The following is a 19820-nucleotide window of genomic DNA, read 5'->3' on the forward strand; positions in this document are numbered from 1 at the left end:
TATAGGTAGTCACAAAGGAAGACTAGGATTCACTTGAAATTCATGACATGGGACACTGAAACAGTGGAGAGGCTTTGTGTAGTAAGCGTTCAGTCTCAATCTACACAGTCTGTGCTGCTAGTAGAGGTGGTTGTGAACACTTGTCTTCCCAGTTAAGTACTGGGATCTCCAATTTCAATCCTAATACTTCCCGTGACTGTCCAATACCACTGCTGTGAAACCAACACCCATAACATAAGACCTCCGAGATTCTAACTGTACCATTATTCACTGATGTTTGGGCACCAGTATTGTTCCTCTGCTAAGGAAGGAAGGCCTACTTTACACCAAGCCCCTGTTGACAATCCCTTCCTTGTGTTTCTTTTAGTCAGTTTGTGCAGCCTAGAATAGGACATCAGATCTCACTCTTACTGGGCACTACAGTAGCAACTGACACTCCATAAGCACTACCCCTCTAGGAAACAGGAGGACTGCCAGTATATTGAACACCTCTGTCTCTCCCCCAGTAAAAAAGTCACAATGACCTGCCCAAGGAATAGTGCGGCCATCTTCCCCCAGTACAATGCTTTATTACAACATCAATTTTCAGTCTTCAGTGGCAGCAATACGGGAAGAATTCTTGAAAGGGGAACCCCCACAAATACTTCCCTTGAATTCCTCCACCCCATTCAAACCATAAAGAAACAAGGGCAAGCAGAAGGGTCTTTCACAGCTTTATTGAGATGTTGCCATTACAAGGCAAGTGGAGGCAGGAGAGTCACAAGGGCCAGGCTGGAGCCTTCATTCAGGCACCTGGGGAGGAAGAAGGAGAACAATCCAGCTGAACTGCAGGACACCCACCCCTATAGGGGCTCCTCCTGCCAGACCCTACCTGTCCACTGGCCAACATCTCCAAAGTCCTCTGCTCCCTCCACATCCTCACTGGTGCTCTCAGCATCTTCACTGGAGATCTGAGGGTCTCCCTCCTCATCCTCAGTCCAGTCAGCTCCCACATCCAGAGGAGCTTCTACTGGTGCCACAGCCACCCGACTGCTGGTAACCAGGCTCCTGGTACCTGTGGACAAGCGGCACCCAGCAGTGAGGGATCTGCTACAGCTGGGGACCCAGAGTCTACTCATCTAAAAAGTCCCTTTGTCCAGCACGGGATCATTCCTCAGTTGTCCAAGCATGGTTGTCTCTTGGGCAGAGATGCATCCACAAGGGATAGAGAACCAGACCCACCTTCATTCCGACTGCCAGCACACCTGGACTCACAGCAGGCACAGACCTCATGGTCACCATACAGTTCCTCCCACCTGGAGGAGAGGAGGAGGACAGGTGAGGCCTAAACCTGGCATGTCCCAGAGCACCCTCAGCAGGCTCCTTGCAGAAGTACCTCTTAGCCTCCCTGTTGTAGGTGCAGGACTTGGTCCCTGGTGTTGCTTTAGCAGGAGCCACAGCCATGACACAGTGCATGTACAGCTCAGTCACTTCATGCTGCAAGAGGGAAGGTCACAGCATTAAGGGATCAAGGCCAATAGAGGGACAGAGAAGGACCTTCTGCCATCAGTGAAGGCAAGCTGGCAGCTCTAGGCACTAGAGCTGCCACAGTCTGGTTCACATCTAGATCATGGATGAAAAAGCAGACCATGGATCAGTAGAGCGAGAAGGCTGAGCAGCCTTTGAGAGCAGTACCTTCCTGGACAGCTTCTTCTGGAAGAGGAAGGCATCAATTGTGAAGCGGAGCACATCCTTCTGCTTGGAGGGGACAAACCTGGACAGGCAGCCTTGCTGTCCACCATGCACCTGGGGACAAGGACAAGGATGAACCCCTGCAGGCTCTCGGGGCTCCTGCCCACCTCCCCTCCCAGAAGGGGCCGTACCCCAAGTTGTCGATCACGGGGAAACGGGGCTGGGAGTGCTGGTCTGGTTTCTCCGTTACGTAACACGAGTGGATGTACAGCCTCTGCTCCGCTGTGGCAAAGTAGGCAGTGGCCTGGAAGTACATGGGCTGACCCAGGAAGTACTCATCCTTAGGAGAGAGCCGGACCCAGTGGGCTGGAGAGAGAGAGAGGCAGCATTACACCTGCACACAGCACCCCCTGCAGGCAGGTGGAGCCACTCGCTCAAGGAGCTTACAGTTGGTGGTGAGCAGGACAAAGCTGTGCTTGTTCTTCAGGTCCTTGAAGAAGGTCCTTCTCCTGGCCCACGTGGGGACATAGCCAACCTTGTAGGAGTAGTGGAACCTGCAGGACAGAGGGGATGAGGGGCTTCTGGACACTTTCCCAGCGGCTTCTCAGCAGCAGCAGAGCCCTGCCTACCTGTTGTAGGAGCACTTGACAGGCACAGAGAAGGGAATGAAGCGATGCACAGGTGCACTGGAGGAGGGCGGGGCATAGCGGAGAGTGTTGGAGTACACCAGGCAGCCCTGGACAACCTGCAGGGTCACAGAGGAAGGGATATTCCCAGGAAAGGCAACCCCGATACCGCCCTACAGCTCACATCGATACACTGCCTGTAGATAAAGACCCGCTTACCGATCGCTCGGTGCCGCACTCGTGAAGCCCGTAGATGAAGAAGAAGTAACTGCGTGTGGTTTGGCTGACGCTGCAGTTGCCCAAGGTCACCTCCGATGGCCGACAGCTGAAGCCGAACAGGAGCCGACTGACCCTCACGTACATCCTGCTGGAGTCGCACCACACAGCCACTCCTCGGGTGCCCCCGATGGCCGGGCGAGCCGGCTGCCGCCCTCGCTGGGGAGGAAACAGGACGCTCTTGATGTAGGCGGGTAAGGGGCGGCTGCCGGCTTCGGGCTTCATCTTCTCCTTGTCGAAGTAGGGCGAGTACGCGTCTCTGGACACGGGAAGGCGGCGAAAGTCGGGAGCCAAGGACTGCGAGTCGTTCTCGCTTGCAGACAGGTCTTCGGAGGGCGCATCTGCCAGGTTCAAATCCTCCGACTGGGCTGCGTCTTCAGGAGCCGGGAGGTCGGCCTGGAGCGCTAATTCCCGAGAGTCCCAGCCAGCCGGCCCGGCAGAGATCAGTGCGGGGAGCCCGGCCCCTGCGCACAGGCACAGCACAAAGAGAAACGAGCGCATCGCCAAATTAACGTCCCGCTAAACTGCTACAGAAGTAAGACACATAAACCACCAAACTGTGTTGAAGCAAGAGAGCATAAAGTGTGAACGCGGTGACTAGGTTTTTATACTAGCAGGACTATGCTACCACACACATGGTCGCACTGCCGCTCAATCAACACAATCAATTACACACAGAGACCCGAATTGTTCTCAGCGTCTAATTAGAACCTGCTTCCAGTCTGAGGCGGGACTCCGTGAAGCCGCCTGAACACTTCCCCGTGTGTATCTGACCCCAGCGGAGGAGTTCCACGTAATTTCGACAGAATTAAATCATCCACACGTGTAAAATTTGCTCAGATTAATTTATTGTTCAATTCGTTTCTAATTTCCAAGGACAGTGTGTTAAACTCAGACAGACAGAGTACGGAACATGCGACACGTCCGTCCACACTTTCTTTTATCGAGGGGGCTGTTCTATCAACACGTAATTTTACAATAATAATTTTACTAATTTTCATGTGTAATTGCATGTCATATTAAAATGTGTAATACAAGCATTTCTTTGCTTCCCAGTAAAGAAATACTGATCAGCTTTTGACATGTTCTGATAATAATTTGTCTGATTTCTTAGAGATTGCTTTTGCTTCGCAGCACTGAGAACCTATGGAAGCCCGTTTCCGCCAGGGAGTAAAAAAAAACGCACTATGGTATCTCAGAATTGTGACTTAGAATCTCAGAATTGCGACCTAAAAACTCAGAATTTTGACTTTATATCTCACATTTGCGACTTCGAAATAGCCCCTATTTCATTGTCTGTCCTTTTGTTATTGTAACGGATTCGGGTTCTAGGGCTTGTGCCCTCGCCGCTCCCACCCTACTTCGTGCCTCACTGTATTGGCTTGAATCCAGGCCTTGCTAGCTGAGCTAAAGAACATTTTAGATATAAAGTCGGAGTTCTGAGTTACCAAGTCGCAATTTTGAGTTACTTAGTTGGAATTCTGCGATACCATAGCGCGTTTTTTTAACTCCCTGGCAGAAACGGGCTTTCATACATTTCAATTAGTCTGATCAGTGTAGGACAAGTTAATGTAGAACCATTGCTATGTCTGTCTCTTGTTTGTATATAAATGAATGTCTTTGACAACTTAATGTTAGTTTTTAATTTAGTTTTACGATGTAGGTCATGCGTTAACATATGCACAAGCATACAAAATGTCTCCCTCCTGATTCAGCTCATGCTCCATAGGAGAGAAGCGATTCCTCCTGCTTCTCGTACAATCATATTAGAACAGAAGCCCGTGTCGCCCAGCTCTGATTCAAGAGTGACTCGCATCTTCAGCCCTTTTTTTATTCGTGATCCTAATTTTCTTTAGTTATGATCAATATTGAACTTTTTCTAAATAAAACGACAATAATCAAACATACAAAGTATTAGGAGTTGACAGGGTGCCCCTTTGGAATAGTCGTCAGAAAATGTGAGAAAAGGAAAGTTACCTAAGCTCTCACACACAGCATTAGAGATTGGAATCTGATTGTAAAAAAAAAAACTACCTGTCTCCCCTTCATTTAACGTTGCTGTTGTTTTTATTTTACATGTTGTTAGCATTTTAATGAATTGTTAAAAGACTGATACACAAATCGCTAAGAAAACGTAAAAACCCAACTGTAAGCAATTGACCATTCATATTCCTGAATTTTAAATCCCTGTGTTTATCTGTGTCCAAGTGCCTGGTGCAGCTATTTTGAAAGCAGAGTCTATGATTTATTGCGGAAGCGCATTGTTGCCACCCAGGGAAAAAATCTTAATTAATAAATACCAAATTATCTCCTAATTACGAGATAGCAACGATGTCATTTGTGTGTATGAACAACCTGTTACATTTGCAATGGCAGTACCTACAGGCTATCGAAAGGTTTGCTGGCACTGTGGGTTTAGTTTTCCTGACAATGTTCATGCTGAGAAATGCGCACGGACTGACTTTCTTCTCGCAATGAAAATGTTACCGTTTGTACCTCATGTAAACACAGTTCTAACCATTACCACACTCATATATATCCTGAATCAAGAACGAATGTGACCTAGAATCCATTGTACCGCTTCAAACTGAAAGTCAGATATGTAGTCTCAAAACTACATAACTCAGGATTTTTTTCCCCTTGATGGCAGCATTGGCTTCTGTTATTTAGATTCAACCACTGAAGAGGTTGGTTTTGTGTTTTTAGCTATTGAACATAACTGGTAAGTTTAAGTCAGTTCTTGTAACTCTTTCCGCTCGAAAGCGCTGTATTAATACCGGCGCACCTGTCTCCACAGGAAATTTTATTGCTGTTCCAAAACCAATGTACTGCAGCTTGTGGCCACGTGTTCCTGCTGTCAGCATGTGATACCATGTTCTTCCACCGCTAGAAATATTACTGCTCTAGTACAGGAGTAAAAAAAGAAACAAATGCAAACACCGTTTAGAAAAAAACACACACGTCTCAGGCCTTAACTATGACAAGGATGGGATTTGAACCTAGACGAGCAGAGCACAGTGGATTAGCAATCCAAAAAAAGACTCCTGTTTAATTTTCTTTTCGCTTGCTCGATTTGTAGTACGCACCTCAATCCTTACAACCGGCAAACAAAAGGGCTTCATGTGCCACAGCATTCTGCTGCAGGTACGGTTTGCACCATGTATTGGGCGAACCCGAATGAAATATTTCAAATATGTGAAGAATTTCATGAAACCTGAAAAAAGATGATCACAGCCAATGTCAACAATTCGGAGCCTGTAGGTAGCTTCAACAGAACAAAACGATCTGAAGCCGCAATTCTTTCATAGAGTATTGTGACACTCTACGCTGTTGCTATTACTGCTATATCTGCTGCCGTTGCTTAAAACTCTACTCAGCGGGCAACTTAGTTGTACAAGGAATAGACTACTTTGAGCCGTCCAAATTCCATTATGTGAATTTCAGCTTTTTTTTATTAATAACAGCATTAGTAATACAATGCGTGCTCAGAAACCTTACTTATTAGCTTATGAAGCAACAGTGTTTCGACAATTTGCGGTCTTCAAAAAGTAAACGCTGAAGTTTTTATACTTCCTTGTGAGCAGATCACCTTTGATTTAGAAAAGGAAAACTTACTCCCCTGTTGCTTTCATTGCAATATCTGAATCGAGACCCAAGCGCTAAGAAAGCTGAAAAACGCAGAAGTCATAAACCCGATTTTAATTTAGATACACATTTTCTAATGCAGCCTTCATTACAAGACAGTCTATTTCTCGAAAGCGTGTTATGTAAAAAGAGAAAAACGAAAATATGTGGATGACAGTATTTAAAAGCTGAAGATTTTACTTTTGAGAAATTGTCATTTTATGTATCAAGACGCTTTTCAACCACTGCTTTTAGAACTTTGCTGTGCTTCCTGAATCATTTTCAGTGTTATAAACTGGGTGTGGAAGTAGCGATCACTTTGTAGAGCAGTCGATAGACTGGAGCTGTTCAGACTACTCTTCTTATTTCTCAAATGCTTCCATCATTTTTCTTTCACACTAGGACTCGAGTGTGCACGTGTTTGGTTTTCGTTTCACTGATTCTCATTGAAGATTTGTGAATTAAGGAGGAAAAATCAGTTGCTTGGGAAAGCAGAAGGTTTGGTTCTCAACAATCTTGAAGACACGCCCATGTAGTGCAGCGTGTGATATTTGTACTATAAAAGACCAAGTGCTCAAAGTGACGTCTGCGTTTACCGTTTAGACTTTTAATCTCGGGCGCACTTTTAGAAAGCAAAGATAGAGCAGTTGTGTTGAATCACACGATGACAGCTGTCAGCAGAGTGGCGCAGCGGAAGCGTGCTGGGCCCATAACCCAGAGGTCGATGGATCGAAACCATCCTCTGCTATACACACCGTCAGTCTAATGAAGTGAATTTAAGCTGATTTTTTTCTCTTGTGTGTGTGCAAGCTTCACACTTACTGTATTCGTTAATCTTTACCAATAGCAGATGCCCAAATGTATCTTTGGTTGTTCTGCGATCCTTCATAGTTTCCTCAATTCCTTCAAATGAACATCCATATCAAAGCAATTATATATATACATTACAATTAAGGTACATATTAAAAATATCAACGCACATTTGTATAATGCTCATTTAATAATGATTGTCAAGGATTGTCAAGTTCTCCAACAAATCTGTGTTCTAATTTTAAAATATTTTTGCTAAGGATACAACGGATGTATAAATGAATTCTCCCAACAGCCAGTTAAAGAAAAATTCCACACGTGAGGATGGTTTCTTGGACATTGACTTAGGTACTTAATTGTTTACTTGTTGTAGTTGCACATGAGTAAAACACGAAGATTTCCTGCAATATTCAAGAGGGTTTGCGAAGAAATCCCTTCAATTTTTAGCGGAGATTATGTTTACATCATCACAATCTGAAGCGCGTCCCTGAGTGCGTTTGACCCAGCAGCCCTTTGTTTAACAGCTGCACAGGGACACATTCCCATTGCTTTTCACAAATCACTGGCATTTTTTTGCAGCATTTCTTCTGTCCTGAGAAGCAAGATTTGTATTTTATCTTTCAGAAGTTGTATGAATTTCTTGAAGTTCAGAAACAAATTGTTCCAGAAAAGAAATGAACACTTGCTTCAAAGTAAATCAAGACGTATGTGTCTCTTGCTGTGTGTGCTCTTATCTGTCCATCTCTCGCTCCTCTTCTCTCTGGCAGTCTGTGTAGAGTATCTGAAGGGGATGTAACACCACTTGGAAAAGAAGAAAAATTCTCAGGAAAAATTCTCAGGCAGAATAAAAAATCATTATTCTCTTCTCAGTCAGATTCACAGCTCAGACTCACTCAGACAGGATCTCAACTCCATACTGATCTCTATCCTCACAATCCAGAACCAGAAGATATTCAGACAATCAGTGCTGCTACATGAACAATATCAGACAGAACAGCCTGGACTCATGTCACATTTCCCCCTTTTATCCTTCCTCCCAGCCCTCTTAGAGACATAAAAGAGCTCCTGGTTCTCCTCTCTGTGAACTGGGCTCAGGGGTCACTGATCTGGCAGTTGTGGGCTCTGTTCAAGGTTGAAAGCATGAAGGTTCTATTAACGCTTTCCAGGACTTCCAGCCCTTCAGTATTACTTTCTTTACTGTATGTCAGCCTCCCAAAATGTTTATAAATGTTTTATAACACATATGAGTGTGGAATTATCTTATTATTTATATATAGTATTTATGTAATAAACACCAGTAGTGACACTATGATCAGTAAATTGATTATTTGTAGCCGATGGTCCGATGGTCGTGTCTACAATAGTGACCATTTGACCAGTCTGTAGCTCTGGGCAGTGGGACTCAGATCACACAGAAGACCCGTCTGTGTGTGATTCCATACGAGCCCTGGGATTTAGCTACTCTTACAAATGTCTCATAGACCATCTTATAAATTTACAATTAGATGAAGTCATGTAACAGTTTTACAGATAATTTAAATAATCAGACAGCAGTTTTGGCAGTGGGTACATCTCCACATGGGGGAATGAAACTGAAATATATGTGCTCACTGTAAAGTAGGAAGAGGTGGTCAGACAAGCAAAACAACTTTGCAGATAATGTGAAGTGACATTGTTTTGTGTCAATCAGCTCACAGATTTCGCTTCATGTGCCTTAAGCTGTGCAATTTGTATGGTTGTTGAATGAGATTGGTTTCTTCACAAGCCCAGTCAATTGCCCAGCTTGCTGACGCACACCTTCATGAAGACTCTCTTTAAGATTTCATTGTCAAGTCACCTCCTTTGCATACAATAGTATCACTGACACTAAGAGAAAGGATGAGAAATGGCGTTTATCAAGCGATTGCAGTGTTTGTTTGACTGAGGATCCTTGTGTGCTGAACTGGCCTCTGGAGAAGTGTAGTGCAGTAAAACAGAAGGTTTGTGTCACTCAAGATTGTTACAGAACAATACAATTACAATACTTTTGTGAGAGTAAATATTACTGGTGCATCACAGTTCTTATAATGGTGAAAACAGGAGCACCTTCTCTACATTTTTGACTGAAGTATTTAAACGGAAAGAAATAATATCACTATGCAATTCATAAATGCAATTGAGCTCCTCTAAATATTCTAGTCTGATGAAACAATGTATAGAATTAGGTGACAATATCGGAATGAATTCAAATGCACAAGATTAATTTTCAGCAACAAAAAAAGTGCTCGGAAATATTTTACAAGAATGAAACCTTACATTCACCTAAATAAACATTCACCCTCTACATAAGCAGAGAACAGTAGGACAGAAGGTTAGTGTCACTGGACACTGCGTCAGAGAGGCCGATCTCTTCTCCCTCATTATGCAGGCTTACCCACTCATGATGAACTGTCCTCCAGTGATACTCAACTGCCATCATCGACTCAGACACGACGTTCATGTACATATTATACCTTAATATGGCACTGCGTTACAATAATTTGATCAAAACAACTGGTGAAAAAACAATAATCAAATATTTCTTTCCTTCTTTTAGTAGATAAAGACTTTATCCAAAAAAGAAGTATTTATTCCTTTCCTCTCCTACCAGCTCTTACAAGTCACCCAGTTTTTAATTTAGAGCTGGATTAAAGCTCCAGTCTCTTTGGGGGTGTGAGTTGGAACCCCACTGCTGCCAAATATCTCCAACTATCTCAGTGTTAAGAAGCAAAAAACACACATTTGCTGCAGAAGTAACAGGAGAATTTGTGCCACTCAGCCTTATAGCGTGATGTCATTTTCTCATGCTCATTTTTAGATGCTTGTGATCGAATCTATGATTCTTATGAATGTGCCCTCCATAAAGGTAGCACAGATATAACGTGCCAAGTTTTCAGAGAATCGCATTAAATACAGGTCAGAAGAAGGTGACAAAGTGTCCGCTAGGCAGTTCAGCGATTTCAACGATGTTCTCTGTTGACACCCGACGTTCTCCAAAAGAGTAAGGTGTTGGGAGTGTGGCTGGGTGGTCTAAGTGCTGGGTTTGTGCTCCATTTTTGTGCTCTTTGGTCCCTTCAGCATTATGCAGGGAACAACATCTGCCATGATCACTTTTGAGTCAGTGTGAATCGTAAATGCCGCAATTGTTTTTAAAATTGGTTTTGTAGGCATGGTGCATTTGTCTGTGAAACTTGAATGCTGTGCTTTTTCATGCAGAACCATCGGCAGGAGCAAAGCTTATTCAATCTTTGCGCACAGCGCTCCATCAGAAATACTTTTCCAAGTTTTGAAGAGATTGTGGGATTCTCTCCACACGTTCACATCGCGTACCTCAGACAACAACACCATTCGATTGGAAATTGATTCTGCTTCTTGCAGTTGTTCCTGTGGTTGCAGTAGGTACAAAGTTGCACTTTCCTCCACCTTCTGCTATAGTATTCACTGGGTGAGCTTCATCATTTGGCTCAGAAAGGTCAACTGTGCTTCGGAAAAAATCAGCAGCAGTGTCATTATTTTGTCGGTGAGTATGGCTGTCTTTTAAAGCACATGAAAAACACGAGTTTGTGGATTTCTCCAAATAGCAATGAATTCAGTTGTGCAGTGCTTTACTGCTTTCAGAGGGTCTCTTATCGACACTGCTATAGTAGAGAAGTGGCATAATCACAAACACAACCATTTGTGCCGGCTGTTTCACTAAGTATTAAGCTTTTTCAACTTTCACATGATTTTAACTAATTTAACATCATCTCCAGGAGAGCACCTCGCACTGCTCACTGAGCTGATGTATGTGCCCATTTCTCAAAAATTAAATATCATGTGAACTGATTTTTTCTATTTTAAATGCTTTTCTACTCTTTTAATATTTCAGTTAAATCTTTTATTTTGAAGTACTTTCCATTGATATTAATCCTAGTCCCGATGAACGATTCTGGGACATAGTGTACCTTGAATAATGTTCTTATAGGTTTCAGTTTGGAAAAGTGCGCTCTCCAGAAGCTACCAAAACCTCTAATGGTCGCACAAAGCTTAATGCAATAGCAACGTTTGGGGTTGAAAAAGAATATTATTTGCTAATATATAACACTGTTACAGGAGGCGCGTAAGGACTATTTTAGCTCAGATCATCAATTTATCTTACATTTCTACTCCATTAATATCGCTATTGAGTGCTAAAGGTAGGTCCTGTCAATACTTCATGAGATCTTCTTAAGAAAACTTAAAAAAATATATTTCCAGTGCTGAACAAAAAGTAAGAAATACCGATTATGTGCAACGGATAAAATCTCTCTTCCAGGGATGTTGTAGCCACATGCAAATTACTTTATCAGCTTTAAAAGTTTCTTTGCATTTATAAGACGATCAGCATGACACTCAAAACATACCTGTATTCAGTAAGCGCTGAGTCTGCTGGCTGAGCAAGTTGCCTACTCACACACAATAACAGCCCCGACGCTAAGATAAATGAAGAGAAATTGCTTTTATTGGGCACTTTTCATATCCGATGAGCTTGACATCTCCCAAGGGTGACAGAGTTCTTTTGCGACACTGCTTTTCCCTTTTTTCTTCTTTCTGTACTCTGATGGAAAAAAACCGAGAAAGCATGTAAGGGAAAAATGTATTTTTTCATGGAGAAAACGTGCACCAGGAAATGTTTTGTTTTGAAGAAGTGATTTAACATGATACATGACCTAATTTACTGTAGCAAATGCTCACACTGCAAGGTCTGCTTTACTACAAGAGAGAAGTAGAGTGAAGATGTCATAATTTCACTGCGTTGTTGAAGAAAACATATTTTTCTTTGAATTCTAAATCAATCAGAATTTCAGAGTGACACACAAACCCTTTGTCTGTTTTAAAGATATGATATTTTAAAACTGATAAAAATGTAGAAAACACGTTTCTCACTTAGAAATTTTAGATGGTATGGTGTATTACTAGTTGCAGTGCTGAACTTACCATGGTGCAATTCAGTTACATGATTGGCCAGTGGTTTAATGGATAACGCATCTGATTTTGCAGCATGAGATTGTAGGTTCGACTTCTACTGGATTTGTGTGATTTTAAATCAGGGTCCTCAGAAATAGATGTCCATTATGTGAATGAACCGCACCTGAAAGCAAATGTTGGGTCGGGTTTCCTTTCTTTCCTGCATGAAATAGCAAATCGTTACAAAAAGCACCAGCTAATGTCCAATAGCGTTGGTCATTTTAATTAACATGAATATACTGTAAGGTCTTGGTACATGGGAGTGGATTTCATCCACAATTTAAAAAAGGGCAAATAATATTTATTTTATTTAATACAAAAGTGACCTAAAACTCTGTAACTATCAGGTTAGCTTGAACCTGTAATAAAAAAGGGGCCTGAAACTTCCATTCTGTGATGTAACTGTCTTTAAAGTCGGATGTGATGTTTCACAGATGTGCAGTGTGCCTTTTCTCTTGTCGTGTTCAAGATGACTTGCTGTGCAATCTCTTGAATGCGTGTTCTGTACTGCTCTGTTATTTCATTTAGATTATCTATGTGGTATACAGATAAAACTGGACTGCATGGTGTAATGTCTGGGTTCAGAACCTGAAAATACATCAGCCAATCTCAACATGATTTGAACACAAAACTTTCTGATGTGGTGTCAGATGCGCTACCATTACGCCACGAGGCCACTCCCTAGAAGTGCTTTTAATTCCCCCCAGGAGAAAAATCAGCGTCCCTGAAAAATGTTTTTTTTTCATTCTCTCCTGTGAGGATGCCAGTCTTCCAACGAGGGTCTCTTCTTCCCAGACCACAGATTATTCTTCCTGTCCGGCTCTCTCACAGAGAGCAGACACACCGTCTCCACTAATGTGTTTGCTACATCTATAGATCTGACCACCTACAGCCCTGATATTCCTGGAAAGGATCCCATATTGAGCAGTATTTCTCACATTGTGAACTTACAGTGTGTACACAATGCACTTTATACACAAAGTAAGTGTTTTTGTAACTCTAGGATATTTTCTGAAAATGTTACTGGCATGCCAAAATCGCACCCTCAACTGAACAGTCCCACCCCCCTCAGTTTTGGATAAAAGGTTTGGATAAAAAGTTTTTGAACACTTTCACTTAACTTGCGCCATAAAAAATAGTTGTACTTTGTCAATGGTTAGATAACTACACTAACCCCAAATTCACAGTTACTACATCGGACTGTTTGATGTGCAGGAGGGCTATCCGTCCAGGAACAGCACGTTACATAGTATCTATGTTTTGGGGTGTCAACATTATTACGACCTTATTTGTTCAGGTGGACCACTGCCTTGCAGTAGTTTATCCTTATACTTACAATTGTTATATAACTAGGACTGTAGTTATAGAAGTTTGTACTTTCTGTTGGTATTACAATGAATTCTTAATGATTCAGAACGTAGCGCAATTGGTCAGGTTGGGGTGCTTTTAAAGCGGAGTTATGCCGAGGTTGTGAATTCAATCATCACGTGGAGTAGTTTGTGTTTTCAGCTACAGAAACTCGCTGTTGAATTTAAGTCTGTTCTTGTGTTACTTTTTCCGCTCGATGGAGCTGTGTTAATGCAGGCATACCTGCTTCCACGTCAAGTTATTTTACTGTTGCTCACAAACCAACACACTGCAGACACCTCTGATATTGTCACTGCTTGTGGGCCACATGTTCCTGCTGTCAGCCTACCATGTTCATGCACATCTAGAAATATTACTGTTACAGTATAGGAGTGAAGAAACTAAACGAAAGCACACCAAGTTTAAAAAGGTCAAAATGTGTCAACGCCCTTTCTCGAGAAGGATGGGGTTCAAACCTACTTGTGTAGAGTATAATGTATTAAGAAGTTATTGCTTTAACCACTAGGCCACCTCCATACACACTTTAGCCCCTTCCGGACATGAGTTGGCTTCTTTCCCCATACACGAGGGTAATTTTCCTCTTCCACCTACAATTTCAACATTTACCTTGGGAGATGTCAAACCACAGAACCTGTGCTGCGCTTCAGTGCCGGCTGTAGTGGACACCCCGTTGAACATAAAAAGAAAATTGAGCTCCTTGGACATCAGCCATTTCTCGTCACTTGCTCAGTGAGCAGGCTCAGCGCACACTGAATGCAGGTGTCTCAGAGCAATTGAGATGTGTCCAAGTGGCTGTAAAAGGGATATTTGATGCCAGTGCCGTGGCTTAGTTCTCCGACAGCAGGCGAAGCGGCGCGCCGGTTGGAGTATTCTCGGTCGCATTTAATGATAACGTCATGGCAGCGTCAGCTCAAACCACCAAATGGAGACGGGCGTGCCGACAAGCTGACCCTGCTGATGCGGGATTAACACTAGGATAAGAGAATGCTGTGGCTTAGTTGGTTAAAGCACCTGCCTAGTAAACAGGAGTTCATGGGTTTGAATCCTAGTGGTGCCTGTCTTGCCACACAATTTATCATTATGGACAGCAACATCCTTCTAAATTAAATTTAATGGAAGTTTTCATTTAATTTTTGGAACGACTTGTTTTTAAAAAAATCCATACAAATTGCGAAAGATAAAATACTCATCTGTTTTGTCAGTGCAGAGGAATTACTGCCAGCTGGCAAGGAAACGAAAACGATTTTTTTGTCTTTAACCAAAAACCTGTGAATGTAGAAGAAATGTGATGTGCGTTAGTTTCTATGGCACAGTCAGTCAGCGTATCCTTCAGTTAAACATAACGTTGGTAAATCAAAAGTCCCCAAAGACGCATTTCAAATTAATCCGACCTCAACACCGTCTCCCCTAAATGTAATGGGGTTTCTGTGGATGTCCTTAAGCATCCTGATAGTTGCAGAGATTTCAAACTTTTGGCTAAAGTCAAACTACAAGAAGTTAATAGTTGAGCGCTTAAGTCAATATCACCGGGAATGTAACTATGTAAACTTAAATAGTATTCAAAATATTGCAATTTTGTTGTAGTTTAAAAAGATATTTTAGCTGGGGATCCTCAAATGATGAGGGTAGAAAAGAGAACTATTCGACACCATCAGGAGTGCTTAACGTGTGATAAAAGTGTTTTTTTAATCACAAAGTGAAAATAGTGAATTTGTCTTTCACTTAGGCGTTCATTAAAAGCTCATTAAACAATGAAGGAGAGGCTTGTGTTCCGAATTCTCTTCGTGTCTCATTGTCTTGCTTTGATTTTTAAAATGTACACTGTTGGCTATTCACTCTTACTAACACGATTAAAGAGCCGAGTTTAGTTCAGAGGTAAAGCATCTCATGCATCATATGAAGCTTTGTTTTCTATCACCAGCGTCTCCACTCTGGATTTCTTTTTAAGCGCAATATCTTTTCTGTGATTTCTTTTGTTTGAATTCCCTCATGTGTGAATTTCAGCGCAACACATAAACTCGCTTGTCTGTTTTAAAGAGATGCAATTTTTAAAACAGACAAAATGAAAGACTTATTAACTAAATACACATAGAAAATGTGCACCTAATTGGGAAAATTTGGACTGGGGCGATGTATTATTGTAGCGGCGCAAGCTCACAGTGGTGCACTTGAGGAATGCGGTACAAGGGCCAGTGGTGTATTGGATAACGCATCTGATTATGGATCAGGAGACTGTAGGATCGTAATGCTCCTAAACCCAATACCATAACCGTAATGTGTTCAGTCCTACACAACCTTTCTATCGACTGAATAAGCCTCCTGTTCCATCTCCATCTTCTTCCCACACATTCCGGCTATTTCAGCACCGTTATTGTTGGACCACAGTCACAGATACGTAAGGGACACTATTCCGAAGAACCGTCTTAAATAAATAACGTTGCAAAAGGTAACAATAATGCTTTCTTAACGTAACCTTACATTTGGCCGTACAATACAATTTTCTGTACCCTCAAAAAAAAAAATCTTACTGCTTTCTCCTGAGAAACACAAGTTTAGTGTCAAATCACAATAAATAATGCAACAAATATACTAAATTAACACCCAGATATGACAACACACAGCTATGACAGAACACATTGAAGACTTAAAAGCCCTTTAAATTTTTATTTCCTTAATTTCCATTCTCTTCCCTCCCCAGGATAACTGAAAACTAAGTATAATAAAGACTCTATATGCATTACTTGTAATACAGCTACTAATAAAAATATACATGGAACTTAATTATTAATAAATAACACTTTTATTAGTAAATATGTGTAATGATAACATTCATTGTGAATATTTGTGGTGTCTGGAAAGCAATTTTAGTTAAATATAATAATAATTTTCAAGCAAGTGGTGCATAACCTTGTTACTTAATGAGTACATTTTTTCCATTACATTCAAGACAGTTCTAATGTGATCAATTGTTCTGCTTAGTCCGCTACTGAGTTGCTCAAAACCTATGAAGAGGTGGTTTAAGCTAGACTCCTAATGCAGTAACATCTAACAGGCAGCAGCTGTTATTTTAGGTTTGTTGCAATTGAGAACAGATTTAGTACAGAGTTGCTAACAAATTTCAGTGGAGGTTATTGTACTGTATATAAGTTATTGCAATTGACCCATTGTAGCTACCAATCAGCAGCAAGGAAAAACAAACTTCACTTGTGCCTTTTAAAAAAAGGGAAACAGAGTAGTAGTTTATGTGGTAATTTCAGGTACAATGTAAGAACTAAAGTTAACTACACCCATAGTAATGCGTGGGGTCCTATCAATAGAAAAAAAAATGTTGTAACCCGAAAACACAACAAACATAAAACAAGAAGTCTTCCAGGAACCTAGGTAAATCCCTGTAGTAGTCTAACAACTACGAAAAAAACAAACAAACGCAACAACTTCAAAAGAAAAAGAACATTAAAAACAAATCTGGGGAACAACAAAAACACAGAGCCTAATGCGAGAGCTTTTTCAAGTCTTCAGTGCTCCTCTCGTCTCAGTAGACCTCTCTCATATTTGTGTACAGGTCAGCTGGAGGTACACAGCTGATGGTAATTTAAGTAGGGAGCTGCGTCAGCATGCATGGGCTTCAAAGGAAAAAGTCAAGGTTTATTCCATGCTGAAAAGAGAAGGAAACACAATGTTTCAGCTGTGGAGCCTTATTTGATTGTGACTCGAAGTAAACCTTTACTTCTTCGTTTGATGTTAATTTATCTCCATCAGATACCTAATAGTATCTAAACTTGACAGTTGCTTTCAGTAGCTAAAGACACTGATCCAGGTGAGGCTCGAACTCACAACTCCGCTGTGTACTGCTGTATAAGTACCATGCGCTGGCCGATTGCGCCACAGGAGCTGTGCAAGATATGCTCCTCATACAGACTGACGCTGCAAAAACACAGGGTGAAAACGGTTTCGGTTGTGGATCCATCTATACATGGGGAACACTAAAATAGCAAGGAGAATACAAGAAAAGAAACTGAAAGAATTGTGCTAACAACAAAGGGGGACGGAGGGAGGTGGTCGGACAAGTAAATCAGCCTGGCAGATTATTTGTATCGACATTTTTTGAGTCAATCAGCAAACAGATTTCTCTTCATGTGCCTTAAACCGTGCAGTTTGTATCTTCGTTGTAGATAGGTTTCTTCAGAAGTCCAGTAAACTGACAATAATGGAGAACTAGCTGACGCACCCCGTCGTGAAGACCCTCTGTAAGGTGATTACACGTTTCATTTTCAAGTCGCCTCCTTTACACGCAATTGCAGCCCGGACACTGAGAGAAAGCATGAGAAATGGCTTCAATTTCAATGTGAAAGCGCAGTACAGGTTCGATGGCTTCACATCTCCCACCAATCAAATAACATGCAGTAAAGCGATCTAAATATGACTCTGAAGTACTGGGAAAGATGATTATTTTGAGCGTGCCTCCCAGGGTCTGCTACGAGGCTTAAATTGGCTTCTTATTCGCCAGCTTCTTATGGGTGTTTTTCGTTCCACCTTAAATGGTGCTGCTGTGATGTTATGTCGCCTTTCGCCTGTAGATGGATCTCTTCGATCAATACTAATCCGGCTGGAATACTGTAGACATCTTCACTGAAAGGGAATATCCAAATAAATAGCTACTGTCCAAATTATATTTTTGTATGGAATATATTTCAGAAAATGGCAAACGAATTTTAAAAACTCACCACAACACGGACTTACACTGAGAAAAGTTGATTGCACTTTCTGCTTATTACTACGGCCTTCCCCCCGATTATGAAAATGTCTCACAGTTCTGACACCGACGTGTGAAAGACAATGTAACAGACTATCAAAATCCTGAAGTGCAAGAATTTTAAGGCACCAGTTTTTTAAATATGATCCTGGCATGTCAGAATACATTTCGAAAAAGTATGGCATGAATTGCACGAATTGCAATGGCACAAATTGTTGAGAATATCACTGACCTTGCCGATATTTGCAGGGGACACGAATGTTTTGCACATGTTGAACTACAACAAGTAAAAATTGAGCTCCTTAATCAATATCACCGGGAATGTCCAATAATGACGAACATCAGTAGCTTCAAGGAAACTTAGACTCGCACATGGAGTTTTACCTTCGAATGGAGGGTGGGAGAATTCATTTATACTCTCGTTGCTCATTAGCTAAAATATTTTAAAAATATGACACAGATTTGTTTGAGAAACTTGTAATCGCCTTAAAGAGAGTCTTCTTGAAGATGTGCACCAGCTAGCTCTCCATTGTCAATTGACAGGACTTTAGAAGAAACTGTTCTCATACAACCAACATACAAATTACACATCTTAAGGAACATGAAGAGAAATCCGTGTACTAAATAACATAAAACTGTCGCTGCAAATTATCACCAAGCTATTTTATGTGTCTGACCACCTCTTTGCTACTTTGCAGCGAGCACAAATCTTTGTTTCTTCATCGCTATTTTACTGTCTCTTTCCCCCATGTGGAGATGGATCCACAGCCGAAACTTTAGGTCAGTTCCTGTTACTCTGTCTGATTGAAAGAGCTGTATTAAAGGCACTCCCATCTCTGCAGGAAAGTTATTGCTGCTCTTAACACAATATACTGCAGCCAAATATAGCGATACTGTCACTGCCTGTGGGCCACGTGTTCCTGCTGTCAGTCTATTATGTCATGTTCATCCACACCCAGAAGCATTACTGCTGTAGCACAAGAGTTATATAGGCGCAGTCCATAGAGCAAGAATCTCTTAATCTCAGAACTGTGGGTTCAGCCCCCACATTGGGTCCCTCTGTGTCAATTTGATCCCCCCCAATCCTCCTAGCATGACCTGATGGCGTAACAGTGATACCCAGTACCCAGCGTAATTCAGCTTTCTTTCCATTTGATTCAGATTTTGATCTGAAATCATCGGCCGAACAAGAGTTTGTCTAAATCGAGGGAGATCTGCTTACAAGCAAGTATTAAACACTTCAGCATTTTCTGTTCGAATACCACACTTTGTCAAAACACTGCCGCTTCTTAAGCTAATAAGTAACGGTTTTTGAGCACGCATTGTATTGTTAATGCTTATATTAAAAAAGCATAAATTCACATAGTGGAATTTGGACTGAACATAGTAGTCCAGCCCCTTTACAACATTACATACCCACTGATTAAAGCTTAAAACTACAGCAGCAGGAGTAACAATAATGGCAACAACATCTTTGGAGTTCGGCATTTCATTTATTCTGCGGAAACATCGTATCGGAATGAACTGCCCGAGATAAAAGAGTAATTGCGGCTTCAGATCGTTTTTACAGAGCATTGCGTTGTTCTGTTCATGCTGACTACACGCTTTAAATTTGTCATTTACTGCAAGCGTTGCTTTTCCGGGTTTTTCTGAAATTCCTCGCATTTGAGCCAGCACTAAAATATTTC

The 19820-nt window shown here is 41.7% G+C and overlaps 1 protein-coding gene across 1 annotated transcript; it reads right to left on the bottom strand.

The window, feature by feature from the left end:
• Window positions 1-881: 881 nt before the first annotated feature.
• LOC138242813 (zona pellucida sperm-binding protein 3-like) lies at window positions 882-3123 on the bottom strand. The gene is made up of 8 exons (XM_069198369.1): window positions 2517-3123; window positions 2301-2416; window positions 2119-2225; window positions 1863-2037; window positions 1675-1785; window positions 1376-1476; window positions 1222-1295; window positions 882-1054 (listed from the first exon to the last, which is right to left on the bottom strand). The coding sequence occupies exons 1-6, from the start codon at window positions 3072-3074 to the stop codon at window positions 1467-1469; spliced, it is 1077 nt and encodes a 358-aa protein (XP_069054470.1). The 5' UTR covers window positions 3075-3123; the 3' UTR covers window positions 882-1054; window positions 1222-1295; window positions 1376-1466.
• Window positions 3124-19820: the final 16697 nt, after the last annotated feature.

The sequence above is a fragment of the Lepisosteus oculatus genome, chromosome 14, assembly GCF_040954835.1.
Source record: "Lepisosteus oculatus isolate fLepOcu1 chromosome 14, fLepOcu1.hap2, whole genome shotgun sequence".
In the NCBI taxonomy this organism is placed as follows: Eukaryota; Metazoa; Chordata; class Actinopteri; order Semionotiformes; family Lepisosteidae; genus Lepisosteus; species Lepisosteus oculatus.